The sequence below is a fragment of the Phalaenopsis equestris genome, unplaced genomic scaffold (assembly GCF_001263595.1).
Source record: "Phalaenopsis equestris unplaced genomic scaffold, ASM126359v1 Scaffold000926, whole genome shotgun sequence".
Classification (NCBI taxonomy): domain Eukaryota; kingdom Viridiplantae; phylum Streptophyta; class Magnoliopsida; order Asparagales; family Orchidaceae; genus Phalaenopsis; species Phalaenopsis equestris.
This window is the reverse complement of record NW_018165365.1, coordinates 227,343-251,449: the sequence shown is the minus strand read 5'-3', so window position 1 is coordinate 251,449 and position 24,107 is coordinate 227,343. Positions and strand designations below refer to the sequence as shown.

The window sequence follows — 24,107 nt, the reverse complement described above, 5'->3', positions numbered from 1 at the left end:
TTAGAAATTGCTTAAAAATTTTGATATCATTTTTATTATAATTAAAGCACGTAAAATAGAAAATTAAAAAAATCTAAGGTGTATTAAAAATTATTAAATTATTAAATTATTAAATATTTTCATATATTATACTATGTTATAAGAAAATCAATACAATGCCAATTTTTTAAGGCATTTATTTCGGCTACATTTTAACCATCCGATTCCATGGACGGGTTGATCAAACTCAAAACCATTTATACATATAATTGGAATTGAACCAACAAACCAATCCAATCTATAAAGAACCAACAAGCATCATATTATTTAATTTTAGCCATATATTTTTAATAAGATGGCTAAAACAAAATATGCAAATTAAAATTAAAAAATATATAATATCCCAATATTTTGATTTTAAAAATAAAATATAATAAATTAAAATATTATCTATTGAACTAATAAAAATATTATTATAAAGTAATTATATTAAAATATTTTTAATATATACCACCTCTTTGATTATATGGAAATATAATATAATTGGATATAAAAATTCAATGAATCAAATCTGCAGGAAACCAACCTCCAACCCAAATTATATAAAAACGGCATATCCCATAATAAATCAGATATAAAATCATTTACTAGCTATCAAAATATATATACTTGTATATGATTTCAAGCACATTCTCTCTCTATCTCCCCCACCCTCCCCCCCTCTCTCAATCACACAAAACACAAATAAACATATAGCTAATCAATCACAAATATGAACATAGTTGAGCAACTAAAACACATAAAATCTGTTCCATTCCCTCACCTCATTTCACTGCAATCAGCTCCCCTCCACTTCCATTCCATATATTTACATGAGCTTGGAGCTATGCAACCTCCCCCACCATTTCTTCTTCGGCGTGCCCGGTTCATCGCTCCCCAGCTTATTAATTATAACTTTGGTTTCTCGTAGCCGAAGGCTGTAATCTTTCCTCCAAGACTCGAACGACAATTTCAACTTCTTCAGCTCCTTCTCTGGATCCAAACTCGCCTGCGCCTGTCCAGACTTCACTTCAACCAGAAACTTTGCATCATCAGCGAAAACCTGCGCTCGCTGTTCGAATTCTTCTGTCAAATGGCTGATGGTTTTGAGGCCCGCCATCACATCTCTGCCTGTCAAGCGAAGTGCGGGTCGAGGACCACTATCGGCCCCATTTTGGTTGCCACTGCTGTCCCAACTCTGCTCGACAGAAGCATCGGACCTTCGCTCCATGTCATCAATGGCGAGGCTTTTCTTTGCGATGGAGAGACTGGATTGTAAGGATCTCATCTGTTTCTGCCACAACTCTTCCATGGATTTCATTTTCTGTTCATATTCCGTCCAGCGATTCTCGTATTGGTGAAGTCGCTGGTGAAGTACTTCGTTCTCCTCTTCCTTCTCCCTGAGATTGACTTCGGCCTTCAGAATCCTCCTTTGCAGCTCGGCAAGAACGGATGCTTTGATTTGTACTTGGCCGGGATCGGATTCCTGTTCAAGTTATAGGCATCTCAGTATTCAGAAACTACATTACAGGATCAAACAACAGCATATGGATGACCAACTTAAAGAAGAGTATGCATAGAACACAGACAGAGACTAAAAGATCAAAACATCAAAAGCCTACATGAGAACTTGAAAGTTTTTTTAAAGTCGAAAAAAAGGGGAGGGGGCATTTACAAACATACCACTCAATTCCTATGTATGGACATATCTAGCATCTAAACTTTACTTTTTGACATGTATATCTCCCAAATCTTTCATATCACAAAAACAAAAACAAAAAAAAAAAATTTACCATCATTTTTACTTTTAAAAAGTAAAATATACTCTCATGAATAGGTACGGTGGCATGTATGTAAAAATTAACATTTGGGTGTCAGATATGCAAAGTACATAAAAATTGTGTGGTATGATCGCAAATCTTCAAAATGAAAAAAAAAAAAATGTTAAAAGATGTTTTATTTCTTCTGCAAATAAACTGAGTGAGTATGTTTGTTGATTTGTTAAAGGCTGCCAGTACCTATAAGGTGTTTTAACATGTTTAGAAACACGAGTAAGGAGATTGATTAATGAGTCCAATTAATGTGATTAAATATTGATTAGAATAATAAGGCATTGAGAAGTTTTATAATGCATTATATTAAAGTTTTATTAGTGTTTAATTGTGGTAATTAAGTTTTGTTGGAACGCCCAAGATTTGTCTGGTGGAAATTAGCCTAATTCTACTTGGCCTTGCTATGATCATAGAATAGAAATAGGGTTTGAAAAGTGAGATTGAACCCGGTTGGATAAAGTTTGGTTAGCCTAATTTATTATTATGTTTGCTAATGATTTTAGGCTAACTCGTGAACTTTATGCTTATCCTGACTTCAGTGGGCGATTAAAAATAACATGAAGGTGCCTAAAATTCAAGTGTATCGATGATCTAGTTTGGTATATTGAGGATCTCAACATTGACTTTGTGAGATACTCTGTGATAATCGAATCTCTAACTTCATGGTTTTGGAGTACTTGGTTTATGACAAGTTGGATATTACAAAAAAAAAAAAATTGAAAAAATATCCCCTCTATACCGATTGCAAGTAAAATCCAGCAGGTCTGGCTTGTATTCGGCCTAGTTGGTCATTTAAACCCTAAGTAAGGATGGAAGGAGTAGGCCGTGCGGGATTTTGAACATGACATAGATACCTTATGCTCCACTGATGGACACTGTCAACAGTATCTTCTTCTGCAACTTTGATGCTGCTTCATGGTTAGTGAACAATACAACAAAGACAATGAGGACACGTGCCATAATAGCCATGCTAAGGACATATTGAATTTTGAATTTTTTTAGCTCCTATCACCCACTTCATGAGTTTACTCAAGATTTTTGGCTCTTGCAAGACTAGTTGAAGGAAAGAAATTGTGAAAACAAAGACTTTCTGAGCTTAAGATACTTGCCAAGGCGACCAACATTTTGCTTATGTAATGAATGGATGATTATTTCCTACGTTCTTCTTAGATAAACTAATGTTAGAATAGTCTATCTCAAAATAAAGGTAGAGATCTTCCCTTAGCTTTGAAATGCTTAGCACCAGTATTGTGACTCTTTTGACTTATTTAGATGATTAATTTTTAGTAGTAGAAATTACGATTAGATTAATTTTTTAGTTCCATTGTATGTTCCTACCTTGATAATTCCAAACCTCAAACTAAGTCGTAACAGTTTCAAGATTAGGTTATAATGAAAAAATGTCATGCAGATATAACTGGATTAACTATGCTACAAAATTGAAATTGTATTAACCATGCTAATGTGAGGTGCAAGTATAAAAAATAAAGATTATATCAAGAGATCTACAAGAAAATTAAGGATAATTGAGAATCATTAAATTAAAGAAATAGTAGCTATAGATAAAGCAGTTAAAAATGCACTGAAGCAAATTGGGTAAATGCAATAGAATATAGATATACTAATAAAATAAATAAAGTTAGTTTGAAAAGTTTAGAAAGGAAATATTAGAATTATTAACCTAATTATTAGGCTAATTACTGTTGCAATTATTGGTAGTTTTTATTTGTTTACTTTATTTTCCGTTTTCATATTTATAAATTTCCTAATTGGTCTTTTTCTGAATCTATGTTGTTTCCAAGTTATCGTAAGTTATGTATTTCCTATTTGTTTCCTCAGGTCAACAACAATCTCAATTCCTCTGCAGACCGGAGGACTGGAAAATCACATGAACTTCCTAATCACTACCCATAAACTAAATGGATCTAATTTTACCCCAAATTATGTACTTTTCGTCAAGGAATGCGAAAAATTCGGCTATCTCACGGAAATGATTCTATGAACCTCCTAAAACCGAGTCGACGTATGAGGCATGAGAAGTAGAGAATTTCATGGTTATGTCGTGGTTAATTAACTCCATAGAGACCGCGATTGGTCGTTCGTATATATTTCTTCCTTCTACAAGTACCATATGGACTGCAGTTCGAGACACCTACTCAGATAAAGTGAAATCCAGCCAAATTTATGAGGTTTCCAAGATCATCCATGAGGCGAAACAGGGATTGAGGACAGCGACCCAATATTACAATGATTTGGTGGCCTTATGAATGGAACATGGTCTCTATTATAACTACACGTGGGAATCACCGGTAGATCGTTCTCTTTTTCAAAAATTATAGAGAAAGATCGTATGTTCCAAATTCTAGCAGACCTTAACAAAGATCTTGATGAAGTACGGGGTTGTATCCTTGGCCGGGATCCCCTTCCTTCCACTCGTGTTGCATTCAAAAAAATTTACGCGAAGAGAGCCCTAGAATTGCCATGCATGAATCTTCCACTTTAGTCGAATCATCCGTTGTAGCCACTAATAGTATTCAACACTCATTAAATCCTCGAGCCACTTGGTCCACCTGTGATTACTGTCACAAACCCAACAATACTCGAGACTAATGTTTGAAACTACATAAGTAACCGACACCTTCAACTAAATCCTCAGCTGCTAAGGGTCTCACTACGACATCTGAATCTACTACAGTTCAACCTGCCTCCATTCTGACCCCAGAATCATCCGCCTCTCTTAAAAGTTAGATGAAGCAATTAATAAAACTACGTGGATCCAGTCTCCCTTACGGTCCATCGACCTCCCACGTTCGTGAAGGTACCAATCCTATGGCTCTCACTTATTTTGTCTCATCCAGTTCATAGACCACATGACTAGATGCTCTCAAGCTTTCTCAAACATATTATACATGCTCTGGAAAAGATACAGCTAAAATTGTTGATGGCTCTTGCAACGTTATTGCTGGTAAAGAGTCGGATGCATTAACAACCGGTCTAACCCTGGAATCTATGTTGCATGGTCCCCTGTTGAAATGAACATGTTATATGTTACTAAGCTGACACATGAATTGGATTGCATTGCACATTTTCCTCCTGATGTTTGTCTTTCAAGACCGTCATTCGAAAAGGATGGTTGGAACTGTTAAGCTATTAACGAGGCTCTACTTCTAAGAGAAATGCACGACGAACGAGAATACTTCTCCCAATAGTTGCAGTCTTTCTCGATCCACTGAATGTCCTATTCAGTTGTTGCATTATCGTTTGGTCATCCCAATTTTCAATATCTAAAACATTGTATCCATTGATGTTTCTTAATAAAAAATTTACTAGTTTCAAGTGTGAGATTTGTCAATTAGCTAAACATCATCGCGTTCCTTATCCATCTCATCCTTACACGCCTTCTGCCCTCCTCTCTTATTCACAGTGACTTGCAGGAACCCTCTCACATTCCCAACTACACCAATAAACGGTGATTACTTACCTTAATTGATGATTACACTCGAATGACATGAGTCTATATCTTAAAAGAGAAGTCATAAGCTGTTGCCATTATCAAAACTTTTGCTCCTTCATTTTGACCCAATTCAAAGCTTCAATGCAAGTCCTTTGAATCGAAGATGGTCGTAATTTTTTTAATTTTATTTTAGGTGAGTTCTTGGTAAGGGTATCCTCCATCATAGCTCATGTACGGATACTCTTCAATAAAATGGAGTAGCCGAGAGAAAAAATCGACAACTTCTCAAAATAGCTTGATCCATTACGTTTCAATTTAATGTCCTTAAATAATTTTGGAAGGATTTCATGCATACAACCACCTATCTCATCAATAAAATTCCCAAAATAATCATAACTTTAGAAAGTCATTAGTCTTCTTGATGTCATGTTTCCCTACTAATCAGTTTTTCACCACTCTTGAACCCAAAATTTTTTAGTACGCGACCTTTGTTCGGAACATACCCCTAATCGTAGTAGGGCTTGATCTCTGCTCTATAAAACATGTTTTCCTCGAAAATTCTGCCACTTAAAAATGCTATCAGCGTCTAAATCCTTCCACACAAACTCTATGTCAATGTCGAAGTCTCCTTCTTTGAAAGTGTTCCCTACTTCCTTGTCACTGCCTCAAGTGAGAGAGAGAGAGAGAGCTTGATTTCTTGGACATTGTTCCTTCTCTGACCACTATGGATATTTCTCCAACCACTATATCTAAGGAGCTCTCTGTCCCTATAAATCTATTACGTACCAAACAATCAGAACCTCCTCTCATTCTCTGTGTTTATACTCAACACACTGATGTTCCAACTCTGGAGCCCTCACTATCTCTTTACAAGATCTGGAATCCACTTCAAATGATATCCCTAGAATTGACACCACTCCAAATGAGGAGAGTTCTCCTATTGAGGTATGTAATCAAGCAAACTCTCTTTATTCCATGAAAAAAAATATCTCTTTCCACAGAGTATTGCCAACCTATAAAGTGTTTGATGCTGCCCTGACAAATCATCACCTCCCATCCACTATTGAGGCAGCATTAGCTGACCCTTTTATTGGAAAGTAGCAATAATGGATGAAATGAATGTCCTTCAACAGAATCATACATGGGATGTTGTGGATCTTCCTCTAGGTAAGAAAGCAGTTGACTGTCGCTGGATTTCTAGCACCAAGTTTAACTTCGATGGATCTTTTAAATGCAACAAGGTACGGTTAGTTGTCAAAGGTACTCACCAACATATGAAGTTGATTATGAGAAGACATTTGCTACCATTGCTAAATTAAACACCATTCGGTTCCTACTTTCCCTTGCCGTGAATTTGGGTTAGCCTTTGCTTCAACTAGATGTCAAAAATGCTTTCCTAAATGGGGATCTCACAGAGGAGTTGTGCATGTGCATCCCTCCAAGCTGTGGCTCTGTTGTTCCTTGAGGACAAGTGTGACGGCTACAAAAGTTCCTCTACAGACTGAGTCAATCCCCAAGAGCCTAGTTTGACAAGTTCACAAAGGTGGTAATGGGTCATAGTTTTTATCAGGCCAAAATCAGATCATACACACTTCTTTCGACATTTCACCAGTGGCAAAATTGTTATCATTATCGTCCATGTCGACGATATGGTGCTCACAGTTGATGATCTTCCAGGATTGGAGTCTCTTAAAGATATTCTTGTTACTTCATTTGAAATGAAGGACTCAAAGTCATCTGATACTTCTTAGGCATGGAAGTTTCTCAGTCATCTCGGGGCATTTGTCCTCAACGCAAATATATGCTTGATCTATTGATAGAGAATAACCTTCTCCTTTGCAAACAAGTGGCAGTCACAATTGATCCTAATGAAAAATTAGCTAATGTTCTCAATACAGTTCCGGAGAACAAGACTCACTACCAGCAGCTTGTGAGGAAACTTATTTACCTCGCTCATATTAGCCCTGATATTTGTGATACACTAGGTATTGTGAGTCAATTCATGCATGAACCCTATGAGCATAATCTTCGAGTTGTCCACAGGATCGTTCACTGCTTAAAAGGCACATCGGGCTCAGGTTTATTTTTCTCGAGCCACAACTCTCGTTCTAATGCTATTTATACAGATGCAGATTGGGTCAGGTCTACGATTGGAAATCCACCTCAGGATATTCATCATTAGTGTGGGGAAATCTTGTCGCGTGGAAAAGCAAAAAATTGTCGGTTGTGACTCGGAGCAGTGTTGAAGCCGAGTTTCACTCCATGTCACTGGGTATCTGCGAAGCTCTCAGATTACGCAGCATGCTCCATAAATTGCGTATGTCAGTCTCTACTCCTCTCCAGTTGTTCTGTGATAATAAAGTCGTCATTAGTATTGCCCATAAGCAGGTCTAGCATGATCGGACCAAGCATGTGGAGATTGACAGACACTTCATTAAGAAAGAGCTCGATTAATGAGAGATTTGTATTTCATTTGTCTCATCCAATGGTCAATTAGCAGACATTTTTAACCAGAATCGTCCTTAGCCATTGTTTAACAACTTCAAATCCAAGTTGAACATGATAAACATCTATGCTTTAACTTAAAGGGGGTAATAGAATTATAGGGCTAATCACTGTTGTAATTATTATTAGCTTTTATTTGCTTCCTTTATTTACTGTTTTCATATTTATGTATTTCTTAGTTGGTCTATTTTTGAATTTATGTCTATCATTTTATTTTGATCCTGTAATATGTATTTAAACTCCTCTTTCTATTAATAAAAGTATGTTGCGCTATTCTCAAATCTAATAGAAAAATTATAGAAAAGCGATATCAAGCCGAGGTGCAAAAAAAATGAAAAATAAACATGAACAGATGAAGGATGATGATGAATAAAGCCAGTGCTTAGTAGTTGGGATAAGAAAAATAATGACCACGAATAAAAAAAGAGTAGATTAAGGGAAACTTCCACACTTCATGCATATGTTGTGCAAAAATTATAAATAAGAATTTAAAGTACATTGTGTATTACCCTTGTTACATCAAATGGCCCAGCGGAATAGGATAAACTGTCTCCAGAGCACCTTCTTGCAAGTCGTGCACGAATAACTAAGAAAAAAAATTAAATCGTAAGATGATTAAGAACTATCTCCAACTGTACTTGTTTTTTAATAAATTAGAGCAAGTAATTGAGAGCGTTACCAGACTGTATAACAAGTGTGGCATTACGAATGTTCATATAATGTTTCCTGGTAATTTGGCATTTTACATGTTTCTGTAAAACAATAGCAGCTCTGTGTTTTTGTACAAGGTCTGAAAATATTCGCCTTGTCTTTTCACCTCGAATAACTGCTCATGTAAGAAAATTGATAACAAGGAAATAATTTAAGAGTTGTTCATAGCATTAGATGCCTGATAAGCCTCAAATAACTACTCTATCTCAAGAAAGAAAAAATCAATCAAATAAATTTGGCAGACATCAGCTTACATGACTGCATAAAGATAATTCCATTCCTACGTTTCTTCACATAGAGACGAGCTTGATGGCCTCTGAAACAACTCTGAACCCTTAAAATGCCATGAAGAGAACGATTTCTGGTATCCTCAAGCGAACCGATCTGAAGAATTTCAACAATTTAATTGAATAAAGAAAATAGTTGATAACTTCTATCAAAAAATTTGGATTTGTTACTTTATTTGAAGCAAACCACAAGCACAAAGATAAAACATAAAAATGTACTTAACCCAAATAATTTCTCATCCGACATATCAGTTACAACATGATTCAAGAAATTTAAGAGTAAGAAAAAATAAAAGAAAAAGCATAGCCAATCTCCATAGCAAGAGGAACTGTATCAATCTGAGTCTGTATTTAATAAGTTTAAAAATTTAATAAAATGTTACCTTATACAAATAAATGTTTATGCATCAAAGGCTTAAAATCACCTGTCCTGTACGAAAAAACAATTTGGTGTAGCCAACTTGATACATTTCAGGAAGAATATTAAATTGATGAAGAATCGCTACTGACACACTGAGAGGATCTTGAGAAGCAACATTTTCCAGAAGAAGGAAACCATATCTGAGAGATTAAACAAGAATAGCACATGCAAATAGAAATAAAAAAAAATTAATTTCATATCAATAACAGCAACTGTAAAATTAAATACTCTAAGATCATGAAAAGAGTAAAATTCATTGCAAATGAAAAGAGTATAAGAAGATACACAATAAGAAAATAAATACTTCACCTTCTCGCAAATTTTTGGTGAGACATCCTCGTAGGATAACCAGACCTGGATATACGAACAACTTCAAGGACTCCACAGCACTTCAACTGCTGAAGTATAAGACCTTGTTCATAAGTCGAAGGAAGTTGCAAGTTGTTTGGCTTGATGCAGCGTATAAAGTGAGGGGTAGTGCTCTCAAGCCTTTGCATTAGTTGAAAAAGTTGCCCCTAATCAAGTCAAGGTAAATTCATAAAAAGGAGCGGTTGACTTTTAATCCAGACGACAAAGTACAATAAAATACTCATATGCATATAATTTAAGGAAATTAAAAATTAAAGCAACAAAGTACTAAAACAAAAATAAATTCATGATATACAAAATATCCAACATAGAGAATTTCAAATGTAACTATACATGGTGAATCCATTGGTAATAATAGAATTGGAATCCAGGTGGAAAATGAAACAAAAGCCTAAATCACAGCAATAAAATTAGACAAGTTTCAATGATTTCACATGCAAATTATTGGGGAAAAGAAAAAGAAAACTAATAAGCACCTGGAATGTGGCAACCATAAGTCAAATTTTATATAGACATTAAGCGTTAAAAAATATTGCAACATGGACGCCATCTAACAAGTTTGTATTGACAAATAAATGATTTTTGAAGCTGATATATCCACAATTCACATGAAAATTGAAGTTCACATAAGGTGTAAGGCTCCAAAGCTAAAGATCAACTTGGATTTTTAGACTCCCTATAAGTACTACAAGAGAATGGTTTTGGTCTTATCAGTAATTTTAAACATTATGAAATTTTTAATCAGCATGTAAGGCATAATACCTTGAATTTCGTCGCAACACTCTGCCTTTGGGAATCCACAACACTAGAACGATAGGGACTGCCTTCTTGTAAATCAGATTGGGTAAGCATTCTTGATGCAAATATTTGAGGAAGATGACATGAACAAGAAGCCAGAAGTTGAATAGAGTCAATGTGTAGTAGATCCCTATTCTTTTCGAGAAAACCAGTTGTGTCATATGCTACCTGATCAGAAAGAAACACAGTAACTGTAAACCGTATGGAAGAAGAATATGATGCAAAGGTGAATTCAGATTTACAGAAGGTCCTAATAACAACCTCTCCTGCATAATGCCTAACAGTGAAAGCTTTGCCTCTTTCTCCCGTGAAGCAAGAATTTGAATGAAGATGCTGTTTGAGCTTGTTTGCAAATGTCAGATCTGTACCATTTGGAAATGTAGATTCCTCATCCAAAAGAGACAATAAACCTAATGGTTTCTGCATGAAGGCAGAAATAAATCTTCAGATAATCCCTAGAAATATGATAGGGTAGCACAAATAACACAATACAAAATTTATGAATGATAAGATCCGTAACCAAAAAACAAAAACAAAACACAAAAAAAAAAACAACAAAAGAAAACAGAAGTGATGCCCTCAAATGCCTACTTTAAAGAGTTTAGGTGCTTTGTTTATGTCATTAATTTGTAGGTGCTTTGTTTATGTCAAATATATCATATCTTTCGTCTTATTTATTATGGAAGAATCATAATTTTTTTAATCATTGACCTACTACCAAAAAATCAACATGCAATCTCATCTATCAAAATGTAAATATTCTAGCTTACTAAATTATTCAACCATTTCATTTTATTAAGTTCTATTAGTCAAAATTTTGTCCTTATTCATTGATATTTTAGTTCTCAGTGGCTGATGCGTCATTTATTAGGACATAGAACTTTGAGGTCGTTTTTTGATTTGCTGTGAATGGACGTTCCACTTATGGGCCTTCTATTATAATACAATAATCAGAAGTTATAATGAGCAATGTTCATTATACTTGCTTGAATGGACATATGTCTAAAACTGCCTTTAGGACATTGATCTGCTGACAAATCTTAGGCAACCACACGTCTGCAAATTCAAAATGCCACCAAAAAATTTTGAATCATCTTCACGACCATTCTAAAATCCCTCAACAATCTCCTAATTTACATTAAATTCCAAATTCAAACATAAATTACACTTCAATATAACCGTCACGCTTAATCATGTTTTTATTTAAAAAAACTTAAATCCAACCTAAGCTAATTGTATCCCTTCCCATCATTCCAAAGAACAATCATCCCCTCTCCCTCTTGCATGGAATCAAGGATCATCTATAAATGTTCTACAATTGGTCCGTTAATTTAAATAAACAAAGTTGCTCATTACCCAAATAGCTCCCACGCGAAAACAGTTCGGTTCAACCATATCAAATGCTATAACTTAACCCAACCCAATTGAACCAAACTCAATGAATCAACTAACAATAATAAATCATAAATAATCGTACAATATTTTCCACGGGAGAGGAATTATTGCTTGGGAACAAATTGCGGATGTTCTATACCATTGAGCTATTGAAATTCATCTAACAGAAAATTCATCTTAAACGGTAGAAATGAAGCGAACATAACCGAGAAAGAGTTGAATATAGAAAATTCATCTCAAGCAATAGAAGACAGGCAGCTGGGCCTCACCATAGATCCTTTTGAATGCGATCAACTAGCTTCTGAAGAATTTATTTGAAGCTGTGGTGATCTTCATGCATACTCATAGGATGAGCTTCATTGACTATATATAATATTGATTCACAAAATCTTTCTTTTACAGTATGATAGCATTCAAAAGGATCTAAAGCCAACTAATAAAATTAGACTAACCCAATCAACGTAATCCTAATCGGCCAATAAAATCAAGTCTGATCAATCTAACCATTCCAATCCAATTAGCTTCATCTAATGCAACATTAGGCTCAAATACTATAAAAAGAAAAACTTTAGTGAATCAATATTATAACCAATTAAGCTCATCCTATGAGTATGCATGAATATCACCACTGCTTCAAATAAATTCTTTCAAAAGCTAGTTGATAGCATTCAAAAGGATCTATGGCGAGGACCAGCTGCTTGTCTTCTATTGCTTGAGTGAATTTTCCATATTCACCTCTTTCTCAATTATTTTCACTTCATTTCTACCCTTCAAGATGAATTTTCCATTAGATGAATTTCAATAGCTCAATGTTATAAAACATCCCCAATTTGTTCTCAAGCAATACTTCCTCTCCCATGGAAAATAATGTACAATTATTTATGATTTATTAAAACAATGCTTCATTACTATATGTAATGTAAAGAGTTGTATAGCTTCGTTATAAAATTTGATCCCGTTTATGGATGGTGATGATTCCTCTAACTCTAGCACGGAATTCAAAATCTTTCTCACTGAACCTTTACTCTCTAAGTTCTCCTCAATTACCAGTCATTCAGCTCGCTCTCAATCAAAAGGTATCGTGTAGGCATTTGCTCTTAAAAAAGCTGTCAGCGCTGAAGAACTAATGCTACAAATGCATTATGCCTAACTGCATAAAAAACAAATCATCTTGAAATCCAATTTTAAAATGTGCTTAAAAAAAATGAATGAAGAAAGGGGCAGAATTTCAGGAAATAATGAGAACACTAAGCATATAAGAAAATGTGTTTTTTTAAGTAGTTGAGGTAATGTAGTAGTTAGTCAAGCTGAGGTTCTGTATCAAGAGATTAGAGCCAATTAGTAGTCCAATAACAGCAACAAAATTTACACTTTATTTAACAAGAAGATGTTGGCTTTAAAATAATCCTGAAGACAAAATGCAAGCCACACCGCTGATGACAGCTGAATGGACGCTTGGGGAAATTTCAAAAACGAGCTTAGTTTTTCAATAAGAATACAAAGAGGCTTTAGCAGAACATAGAATGACCACAGACATGCAATGTCATACCTTCTCAAAAAGTTTCAAACAATCCTGATTGTCCTCGAAGTCAACCTTTGCCCAATCTATGCCATCTTGGATATATTCCTAAAAAAACAGCACAATCATATATGAGTTTGACTATCTGCTTAAAATTTGTGATGTACTTCAAACGAAGTGGTTAAGTAGTAGTCAAAGGTGCTCTAGCTCTTAAAAAAGAAACAATAGCTGAAACTAAGCCAGTAAAAAAATAAAAATGAGGTTATTTCACAACAAAAAGTAATAACAAGAGTACCAAAAAAATAGATTAGCACAATTTTTTGGTTAAATAAACCATGTAATGAAGAATGAATCATCTTCCATGAAAGAAAAGAATCAAATAAAGTGACATGCACTGGAGCTTATTTAACCTCAGAGAACATCAAGTACATACAGAAACAAGAATTGCTAAATACTGATTCATTTGTTTGAAATACAATAAAAAGTAATTCTTTCAGGCCCATCTTAAATCAAACTAATGTTATTATGAAGCTTAAAAGCACAGAAAACATCCTTAAACTGACAATTTTTACAGAGAATTACAAAATTTTCAAGAGAAATGAAAGTACATGCAATAGTAACGCTATTAAAAATGTCAAAAATTATACCTCCTGTTCTAGTTTGAATAAATGACGATTAAAATGTTGCTGCAGTCTCTCATTAGCATAGTTTATGCAGAACTGTTCAAAGCTATTTCTCTGCAAAATAATAAATGTTGTTGATAGGATGCTTTTCAAAAATATGAAAGGATAATATTCTACTTACTTCAAAAGATTCAAAACCATATATATCAAGAATACTGATTGATCTTCCAGTTCGCCGCTTTCCTACTTCAAGTGACAAGTTAATTTGTTCCACAAGCCATTCAAACAAACTAGCATACAGCGACTTTGCCAGTGCATCTCTCGTGTCAATTGCCTAAAAGAATAAAGCAAACAAATATTACGCTACATCAAAAGGCAGGTAAGAGATAGTTACTTAATGGAAAGAAAGTAACCTGAGTCAATGTGAGTTTTTGGACAATAGTATCATTTCGAACTTTCATTTTACGAGTACATAAAGCCAGCATCAAATGCTGAATATCACAACCAAGTAATTTGGATACAGTTTGCACAGCTGAGAAATGACAACAGAATTAACAAAAGACGCATACAGTGCTAATAGCTCTTTAAATTTATGCATGAAACAATGGTAGTAACCAAAAAGAAAGAAATCTCATGTTCCGAAGAAAAGCTTTTCACAACATAAATTTCTGTTAAGTAACAAACTTCTAAGAAATCCATTTCATCAGCACGCAATACTGTTTCCAATTTGCAATATATCAGATTTCATCAAAATCAAATCAAAGAATCTTCGTCTTTCAGCATCAAATCCAATTCAACCTCGTTATGATAAAAATAAAATAAAAAAAAGATCAAAACTGACAACAGTATGCACGTTAAAGGACTCAACACACAATTATAGAAAGTTGCAAGTGAGAAAAGATGTTGACATTTTAAGAAAAAAAAGCCATTATTAAAGAATATTTATAGTTTACCAAAGAAGTTGATAATTGTCTGAAAGATGACGTTAAAGAAGTAACAATTGCAAGCTCCCACATTTAATAGTCAACAGACATGACACATTGTTATCCAAGAAGCAGAAACTAGGCTCTTATCTTATTTGATTTTATTAGAGCAAAATATACCGATATAAATTGATGAGATTCAAGCGTTACTTTCAATTCCATCTCATACATCAAATAAAATCTTTAGAACCATGAGTGTTGACACATTTTTTGGCCTTCAATACAAGGCAAGTGCCACCATCAAGGCTCTAGAGAATTGCTTTGGGTCTCTAAGTTGGGATGCAAAGCATTTCCCCAATATTTATCTCTCAAATTTAAAGAGTAATATCTGCAGCTGCTCATTTTTGTAATGCCGTGGCAATGATGTGAACTTCAAAAAACAAGTAATCAATTTGAAATTTAAAAGTATGAAACAGATAATTGAATCCGAATAAAAATTTCTTTATGTAATGGTAAATAGTATATGGATCAGAAATTAAGTAGTATAGGAAAGTGAATCTAAACATACATTGAATAACATATGCCCTGCTATTGATAATGATTGTTTAATTAACCTTGAACAACATTTTGAAACATAAAAAAAATATTATCAACCCTTGGTGAATAGTGAAAAACCATGTGCCTCAAAATCATCATCCTAACTTGGCCACATTTGGCATTTCAATCAATGTCATGTTTTGATTTAAAATAAAATAAATTTGGTATGACATAACATGTTTAGTTTTTTTAAAAATACCCAAAACAATTTTTATTTATTTCGAGTCTTTTAAAAAAAAGAGCTAATTTATTTTTGAAAAATAAAAAATAAAATCATGCAAAAAAGTGCACCGAACAAACATGTATTAAAATAAAGGCAAAAATAAAAACAAAACAAAAAAACAAAAAAAACAAAAAAGAAACAAAAAATTATCCTAAAAACAAACAACAGAATTGGACTTCTCTCTATTTATCTTTAAGAAAACTCACCTTCATCTGCAACAACTGCGGCGTGGTTCTCATTGTCAATCACAGTAAAAGAGACATTACCCAACCATAGAATTGCAGCAAGCATCGCATAGACATTATCTTGGTCTTGCTGTCGGATGTGGACAACCTTCATAGCTGCCTGGAGTAAAACTAATTTTTATTAAATTTTGTGGGCTTGACCTATGGCAATTTTTCTGGATTAAAAGATTGGTTCAGGAAGCACAAGTTAAAAACAGTTTTACGATACCATAACAGAATGAAACCTTTCAGCATCATTGACTTCATTAATTACAAAACAGCCGCTTTGCTTCAGATATTTGTACTCTTCCACGCATCTCAAATTCAGCTTCTCTGTTTACAAAGGGTCAAAATGTCCACAGATTTAGCATGAAAAGAGCAGTCAAAATTAATTTGGAGGGAAAATACAAAATGCCAAGGTATGGCTCACAATTGATGCAATAAGCAAACATGAAAAAACACAGTTTCAAAGTGCAATATAACTTCATAAATCACTGTAAAAATAAACAAAAGAAATGAAGTAGTCAAAAACCTCCCAAAAGATGAAATACATGTCATGCAGGAGAGAAACATCGTAATTCCAAAATTTAATTAACAAAATTGCTGCAGTGTTCCAGTACCATCAACTAGACATCGCTAAGTATTTTAATTCGAAAAAACAAGCAAGAAAGGTCAATTAATCCCATAAGCCAATGCTAAATTGGGTCTATAAATCTTAACTCCTCTACTAGACACTAGAAATCTAATCAGTTCAACATGATCAATCCAAAGAGTCCAACCCCTAGGTAAGACATGAGTGTCCAGTTCAGTCCCAAATTTGAGGTGAAAATTATCTTGGAGTAAATACACCAGTACTGGCTCTAATCCATGGTCCTAAGTTTTCGAGTTGAAAAAGGATTTGACAGAAGGGTTATCAGGCTTAATTACCATAGTTATTGTCTAGTTCTTGGATAAAGAAAGATACAATAACGTCTCCAGAATTCCACCATTTGAGCCTATTTATATCCCCAAATATATATTTTATACTCGCCATAGGCTTTGAGCCTTTTTTCTACTTCCAAACATTCAGTTCTCTCTTGCTCTCAAATTCCAGAAGGTATTCTCAATGGCAGGCAACCACATCAATGGAGAAATTTTATTTTCCTAGCAAATGAAACATCTGATTAGGGTTATAATTGAACCAATGCACTTGATGAACAACTCAAATTCAGCTCGATTAATACTCGATCATGTTTGTTCAAATAAGTAAATAAACAAGTTTGAACATTTTTTAAAACTCCAAGACTAACCAAATTTGAACATAGTCCAACTAGCTTGTTAATGTTCATGAACTTGTTAAATATTCTATACTTATATAATATGTTTTTAAATAAAATTTGATTAATAACTATGCATATAAATTTAAAGCAAGTTTTTCTTATTTTTTTAGTTAAATAAAATAATTTGTTAAACCTATTTATGTTATTTGATTGTAATAAAGCTTACTTATAACTTATATATCATTATATTTACTTGGTATAAATTATTTAGAAGCTAATTTGAAATTTATTCAATTGCTTATTTGTTTAGATTTGTAAAATCATTTGTTGATAATTTTATATAAAAATCAAACCCTCAATTGACTTTTTAGTGTAATTACTAGCGAAAAACTAAATACAAATCGAATTTTTAACTTTATATGAAAAGCCAAATACTCATTTGAATTCTTACTTTGTTCAATTAATATAGACAAATCAAGTATGATCATTAAACAATTTAAGCAAGCCAAGTATGAGCATATATTTGAAAGCTCCTCGGCTCAAGCTTTAAATGAACATTAACAACTTATCATTCAACAAAGCTTAGTCCAATCCAGGACATAATCGACTTGACTCGGCTTGATTATAGCCCTACATCTAAATATCATTTAGAGGAGGACTAAAATAGCCATGATTGGTACAGTGAGCTAACATATGAACAATCCAAATAAAAATCATTTAGAAGTGGTCATTCAAATCCTGAGGTACCTAAAAATAACTCCAGAATGTGGATTGATATTCAAGAAAATTGGGAACCGTAATACTGATATTGATAGGCAGGAGAACTCGCTAACAGAAGATTTACCACGAGTTACTATTCATTTTTATGGGGTAACCTAATTATTAGGAGAGGTGAAAAAACAAGTTGTGGTGGCCAAAAGTAGCCTCAAATCTTAGTATCATGTCCTGACCCGAGAAATTTATGAAGGGATGTGGCTAAAGAAATTACTAGTGAAACTTCACATGGAAAACTAAAGCATTATTAAGATATTTAGTGAATTCAATCAGCCATCAGTATTTCAAAGAATCTGAAACACCATGATCCATTCAAATATATAAAGATTGACAGACACTTCATCTCTGCGAATATCAATAAACGGGTTGTTCAGCTAAGCTATATCCCAACTCAGTATCAATTATTGACATTCTTATCAAGACTCGTCCTAGGTACTATTTTAGTGATCTCAGCAGCAATTCTGGAATGTATCACATATACAACCAAACTTGAGGGGGTATTGATATGGACACGGTTTAAAAAATTGTGGGTCTTCTGATACATTTAAGGGGAGAAATTATTTTCCCTTAATTCTCCATTATTGTGATTTATTTCATTCATTTTATCATGATAATTTGAATTTCCCTCTAATTGTAAAAGAGGGTTGGTCTAAGTTGTATACATATTAATTATTTGTTTAATGAGAAATAAGTTAGTTTTTTTCTCCTAAATTCTACATTCTCTGTAATTAAACAACCCTTAATCATGATATCAAAACACAAATTGTAATGTCACGCTTTTATTAACCAGGGGCAAGAAAATGAGAAAACCGAAAGAGAAGAAGAATCGAACAGTCGGAAAGCCTAAGACGGGGAGGTGAAGCGAGAGGGCCAGGAGGCTGAAGAGATACTTTCGAATATAAGTCCACGCATAGGGGCAGTAGATGCGAGAAATGACTTACTTGGAGAGTTAATCGTCACGTGTGAAGACCGACAAGCACATGCTAGGATTTCCCTAAAGTGCAAGGTGGTTACATCAACAGAAGACGTCTTCGATCATCGAACAAAGGATGAAGTAGAAGATGAAGGAAGTCGAGCAGCAACGTGTAATCTTTGGGGAGGCCACATCGTCAACTCAAAGGAGCTCGATTGCTTTGTGCGTGTACATGTGAGGAAAACGACTGTTGTGAAGGCCTCAATAGGCAAACTCATTGCTCATTTGACTGCTAGAATAGCGTGAAGATAGAGGCAGAAAGACGATGTATGAATCTGTGCCTGTAAAGAGTGAAGCCGAGCATCCCACGCATAAGAGCATACTTGTGTGCATGAGAGGAATTTTCGATCGTAATTAAGGGTAAGTTATTTAATAAATATAATATACATCATAAATATAAATTTTTTCTTTAAATATTAAACTTAAGTACATTTGATTCAGGTACTAGAGAAAAGTTCTAATTTTAATTTTAAGTGTATTTCTGTATAAATTAATAGTATTTTATATTAATTTTGATTACAAAAATTAAACTTAAAAGTTTAAAGTATTGAAATTCTAAAATAGTGTGATACAATAATAAATCATAATTAAATTAAAACACAAATAACATAATATTTGAATATTTTATATTTTATAGATGATAATTTTATAAAAGTAACGCAAACTATGAGCAAGCAGATCAACTATCTTCAAGGTGAGTACTTATGTTTTTATACTATGGTAATATTTTTGCTTTTTATAGGCTAAATACATTTACTCTTACCGTCGCTAGTTATATTAAAATCACTGCAAACTTATGATTTATGATTCTGCATGGCAATTTTTTAAAATTATAATATATATTAAATATTATACAAGCATATTGACTGCTATACAAATGAGAATGAAATAATCATTATTAAATAATGATTTCCATAGTATTGTATGTGCATGTTTGGCTATAATGAAGTTACCTCTTTATGGTACTAGTGTGGAAACACTAAAGTATCCATACATGTATATGAAAAAGAAAATTGGTATTAAAGTAACTTAGGTGGTACAATTTTTAGATGATGTTTCTCTGACTATTGTACAGATATATAATGATATATATATGTTATTGATATTGTAAGATTTATTGATTCAAATATTTACATTGATTTATTAAAAACTTAAGTGACATGTATATTATTTTCTTTTCTCTTGTATTATTGTATTTTAGGAGTATAGTATTCAATGGTTTGTTTAGCACATTATTATTTTTAAAGAAAATTTTTAAGTTAATTAAGTAATTAAAAGCTTAACGATATAATGAAAAATGTTTATAGAAAACGCGGACAACCATTAGCAATGTAAATTTAAATATAATAATTTAATCTAATTTGATTAATAACTCTTTCATTTGTTAAATTATAAAATAATATAATACTTATGTTTGACTATCTATTCTCGCCTTAATTAATTTCAAGCCCCAGATCGGGTCATGACCAAAATAGTATCAAAGTTAAGACTTAGGATTAATTAATAAAAACTTGATGAAAATTATTACGCCAAAAAAATTTTAATAACAAAAAAATTTAAAATTAACTTAAATTAATAATTATATCCATTCAAGCATAATATTACACCCAAAATTATAAAAAAAGGGAGTCCGACAAAAAATGTATGGATAGTTCATGTTGATCTGTTTAAAAAAAATGACTTAGAGATTTGTTTATAAATTTCGAGGACAAAATTTTTATAAGTAGGGAAGATTGTAAAATCATTTTTTTTTTTAAAACTGGGGGAGAAGAAACGAGGAAATCAAAAGAGAAAAAAAAGAATTGAACTGTTGGGAAGCCAAAGAGGGGGAGGTAAAGCAAGAGGGTCGGGAAGTCAAACAGATACTTCTGTGTATAAATCATTTGAAATGACTTACTTGGAGAGTTGATTGGCGCATGCGAAGACTGACTAGCGCGGGCTAGGGTTTCCCTATAGCCAAAGGCGGTGACATCGACAGACGACATCTTCGATCGTTCAACAGAGGATGAAGAAAAGCCGAGCAACATGTAATCTTTGGGGAGGCTTTATCGTCAACAAAGTGGAGCTTGATTCCTCTGTGTACGTACAAGGAAGAAAGACGACTGTAGTGAAGGCCTCAATAGGAGAACCCATTGCTCATTTTACGGCTAGAATAGCATGGAGGGGGCATAAAGGCAATGCAAGAATCTCTGCTTGTAAGGAGCGAAGCCAAGCATCCCACGCATAAGAGAAGACTTGCATGAGTGAGGGATTTTCAACCATAATTAAAGGTAAGTAATTTACTTTATTTAATAAATAATATATAAATTATAAAGATTAGTTTATTTTTTAAATATTAAACTTAAGTGCATTCCATTCAGACACTAGAAAAAGGTTAACGTTTTAATTTTAAATGTTTTTTTGTATAAATTAATAATATTTAATATTAGTTTTGATTACAATAATTAAACTTAAAAGTTCAAAGGATTAAAATTATAAAATAGTGTGATACAACAATAATTCATAATTAAATTAAAACACAATTAAGTAAAATGATAATTGAATATTTTATATTTTATATGTGAGAATTTTATATAAGTATCACAAGTTATGAGAAATCAGATCATCTATCATCGAGATGAGTACTCATGGTCATTTACTATAGTAATATTTTGACTTCTTCAAGACCAAATGCATTTAATGTTATTGTCACTAGTCATATTAAAATTACTGCAAAATCATGATTTATGATTCTGCTGAATTTTTGTTCATATTATAGGAATGTTGTGTAGTTAGCATTTTTTAAAAATTATAATAGATATTAAATGTTATACAAACATATTAACTACTATGCAAATGAGAATGAAATAACCATCATAAAGTAGTGATTTTCATAGTATGTTTGTATGTGCATATTTAGCTATGATAGAATTCTTCCTTTATGATACTAGTGGGGGAATAATAAAATACTCATGCACATATATGAAAAAATATATTGATATTGAAATACCTTAAATAGTATAATTTTTACATGCTTCTCCTGTGACGGGTTGCACAGATATATAATGATATAAATATACTAATAATATTGTAAGATTAATTAAATAGCATCTCGAATGTTTATATTGATTTATTAAAAGCTACACTGATATGCATACTATTTTTTCCCCATTGTATTACTGCACATTAGGAGTATGAGTATTCACTGATTTGTTTAGTTTATTATTATGTTAAACTAACTTTCAAGCTAATTAAGTGATTAAAAGTTGAGCGATAGAAAAATATTTATAGAAGAAACTGACAACCATTAGCAAAGTAAATTTAAATATACAACTTTAATTTCATTAGATTAGCGACCTTTTCATTTATTAAATAATAAAATAATGTAGTACTCACCGCCCGACTGTTTGTACCCGCATTGGTTAATTCTAAGTTCTGGATCAGATCGTGACACAAATAATTAACATTTAATTTATGCATTGCTTATTTCCACTCATAAGAAGTGACGGAACTATTTATTATGATATAAACACATTGTCCAACTGCTTCATGATCAATAGTACTTGTAGAAATGACAACTTTACTAAGTGATGCAAATGCCCTATCATATAAAAATATATAGAAATACAAAAAAAATTCAAGAAAAATGAGCTTATATAATAAATAGACAATAGTGTAAAACTATCGTAGGACAATCACATGAAGTTCCAAGAATGACCATCACTAGATCAATAACAAAAGCCCATCATAGAAATCCAAGAAGTAAAAAATTTAATTTTTTTTTATGTTATTTCAATGTCATGGGGAAGACTCCAAGCATCCTTTACTTATAACTTTTTCAAGTGTAAAATCTAAGAACTCAAAATTGCAACAAAAAATTCGAGGAATTCAAGTTTGTGGTTACAATAGTTTACCAAATGAATTTTTTGAGGGGGTCGCCCATCATGGTCTTCGGAAGGGATTTTTTGGAAGAAAGTTTGGTATATTTTTCACCTCTTCAATAATACCCAATGTATTATCTATACCTCTATTACCTCAAAAAAAAAGTTTTTATCTCTTCAACACACGTGTACTACAATGCATTTGTGCATGTCAATTTTTTAATTAATTTGTATATTAACAATAATTAAAGATTTTGAACCCTAACATGTTTCTCTTCATCTAAAAATATTTTACCCCAATCAACTTCCCACCCCTAAAACAACTTATAACACTTACAAAAAAAGTCATATTTCTTCTAAACTCTAACTCCTACTGTACACTTGGTACAACAAATTTGCATTAAAAAAAGAAATTTATACGTTGCTATCCACATATACAATTAACCTAAAATTAGTTAACCAACGTCCTCAACCTTTAACTCGAAGTTTTTCAAAATTTTCCATAAAAAAATATTAAATTTTATAATTAAAAAACTATAAAAAAAAGCCACAATCTTTCATAACCTTCCACCATCACTCCAACAATGCTAAGAACCTCTTTAACTTCCCATCAGAAACATTTACAGGCGAGATCAAGATTAACAACTTCAAAATTCAAATGAGCACCGTACTGCAAATAAGTTAAGCATATCAAAAATAACATGGTTGAAAGTTAATTTATGTTAAACAGGACCAATAATGAAATTATTGAATAGAAAAGGTTGGGGTGAAATCTATAGAGGATTACTCATGAGCAAATACTAATGATTAGGGGTGCAAGTACCCAAAGATTAAGAAACCATAATAACTTTTTAGGCTAAGCTACCGCACGTTAGCTCTAAATAAAATTCAACTATATACGCGTACAAGATGAGACAACACATTTTTTTACTAAAAAGATTATTGAAAGGATAAATCTCTCATAAAATGAACAGAAAGAGCAATAATTATAAGAATGACAGCATTTGCAAAGTATTCTTTAATAGAAAGGTTTCAAAAAAGTTAGAAAATTGGAAATAGCACAATGAAAGATAAAGGAATATATCAGATTTCTAAGAGAAACATATATGAGGGACAGCAGTGCTGATGCTAAGTTAGGACAATGTATTTTATACCCTAAATCCTAAAATTTAATTGTCATCTGAAAACTAGGGCAGGAAAGGAAGGGAGAAGTAGTACCCTGCAAAGCAACGTGTGAATCAGCCTTCTCCTCCTTTTTTTCTTTTCTTTTCGAGAACCAACTAATGTTTTTTTTTTTTCTATTTTTCTTATTCGTTATGTCCCTCAATATATATATATATAT

General features: G+C 32.8%; 1 protein-coding gene across 1 annotated transcript in view; it reads right to left on the bottom strand.

Annotated features, from left to right (window-relative positions):
- Positions 1-824: 824 nt before the first annotated feature.
- LOC110032340 (myosin-1-like) overlaps positions 825-24,107 on the bottom strand; it is a 31,353-nt gene continuing 8,070 nt past the window's right edge. The window contains exons 10-23 of the mRNA XM_020735934.1: positions 16,129-16,232; positions 15,882-16,020; positions 14,346-14,464; positions 14,114-14,266; positions 13,957-14,046; positions 13,340-13,417; positions 10,657-10,815; positions 10,360-10,563; positions 9,538-9,743; positions 9,233-9,368; positions 8,775-8,904; positions 8,489-8,635; positions 8,319-8,395; positions 825-1,504 (exon numbers count right to left, since the gene is read on the bottom strand). Of these exons, the coding sequence (XP_020591593.1) occupies positions 848-1,504; positions 8,319-8,395; positions 8,489-8,635; positions 8,775-8,904; positions 9,233-9,368; positions 9,538-9,743; positions 10,360-10,563; positions 10,657-10,815; positions 13,340-13,417; positions 13,957-14,046; positions 14,114-14,266; positions 14,346-14,464; positions 15,882-16,020; positions 16,129-16,232 (2,399 nt within the window). The 3' untranslated portion in view covers positions 825-847. The remainder of the gene's footprint in view (positions 1,505-8,318; positions 8,396-8,488; positions 8,636-8,774; positions 8,905-9,232; positions 9,369-9,537; positions 9,744-10,359; positions 10,564-10,656; positions 10,816-13,339; positions 13,418-13,956; positions 14,047-14,113; positions 14,267-14,345; positions 14,465-15,881; positions 16,021-16,128; positions 16,233-24,107) is intronic.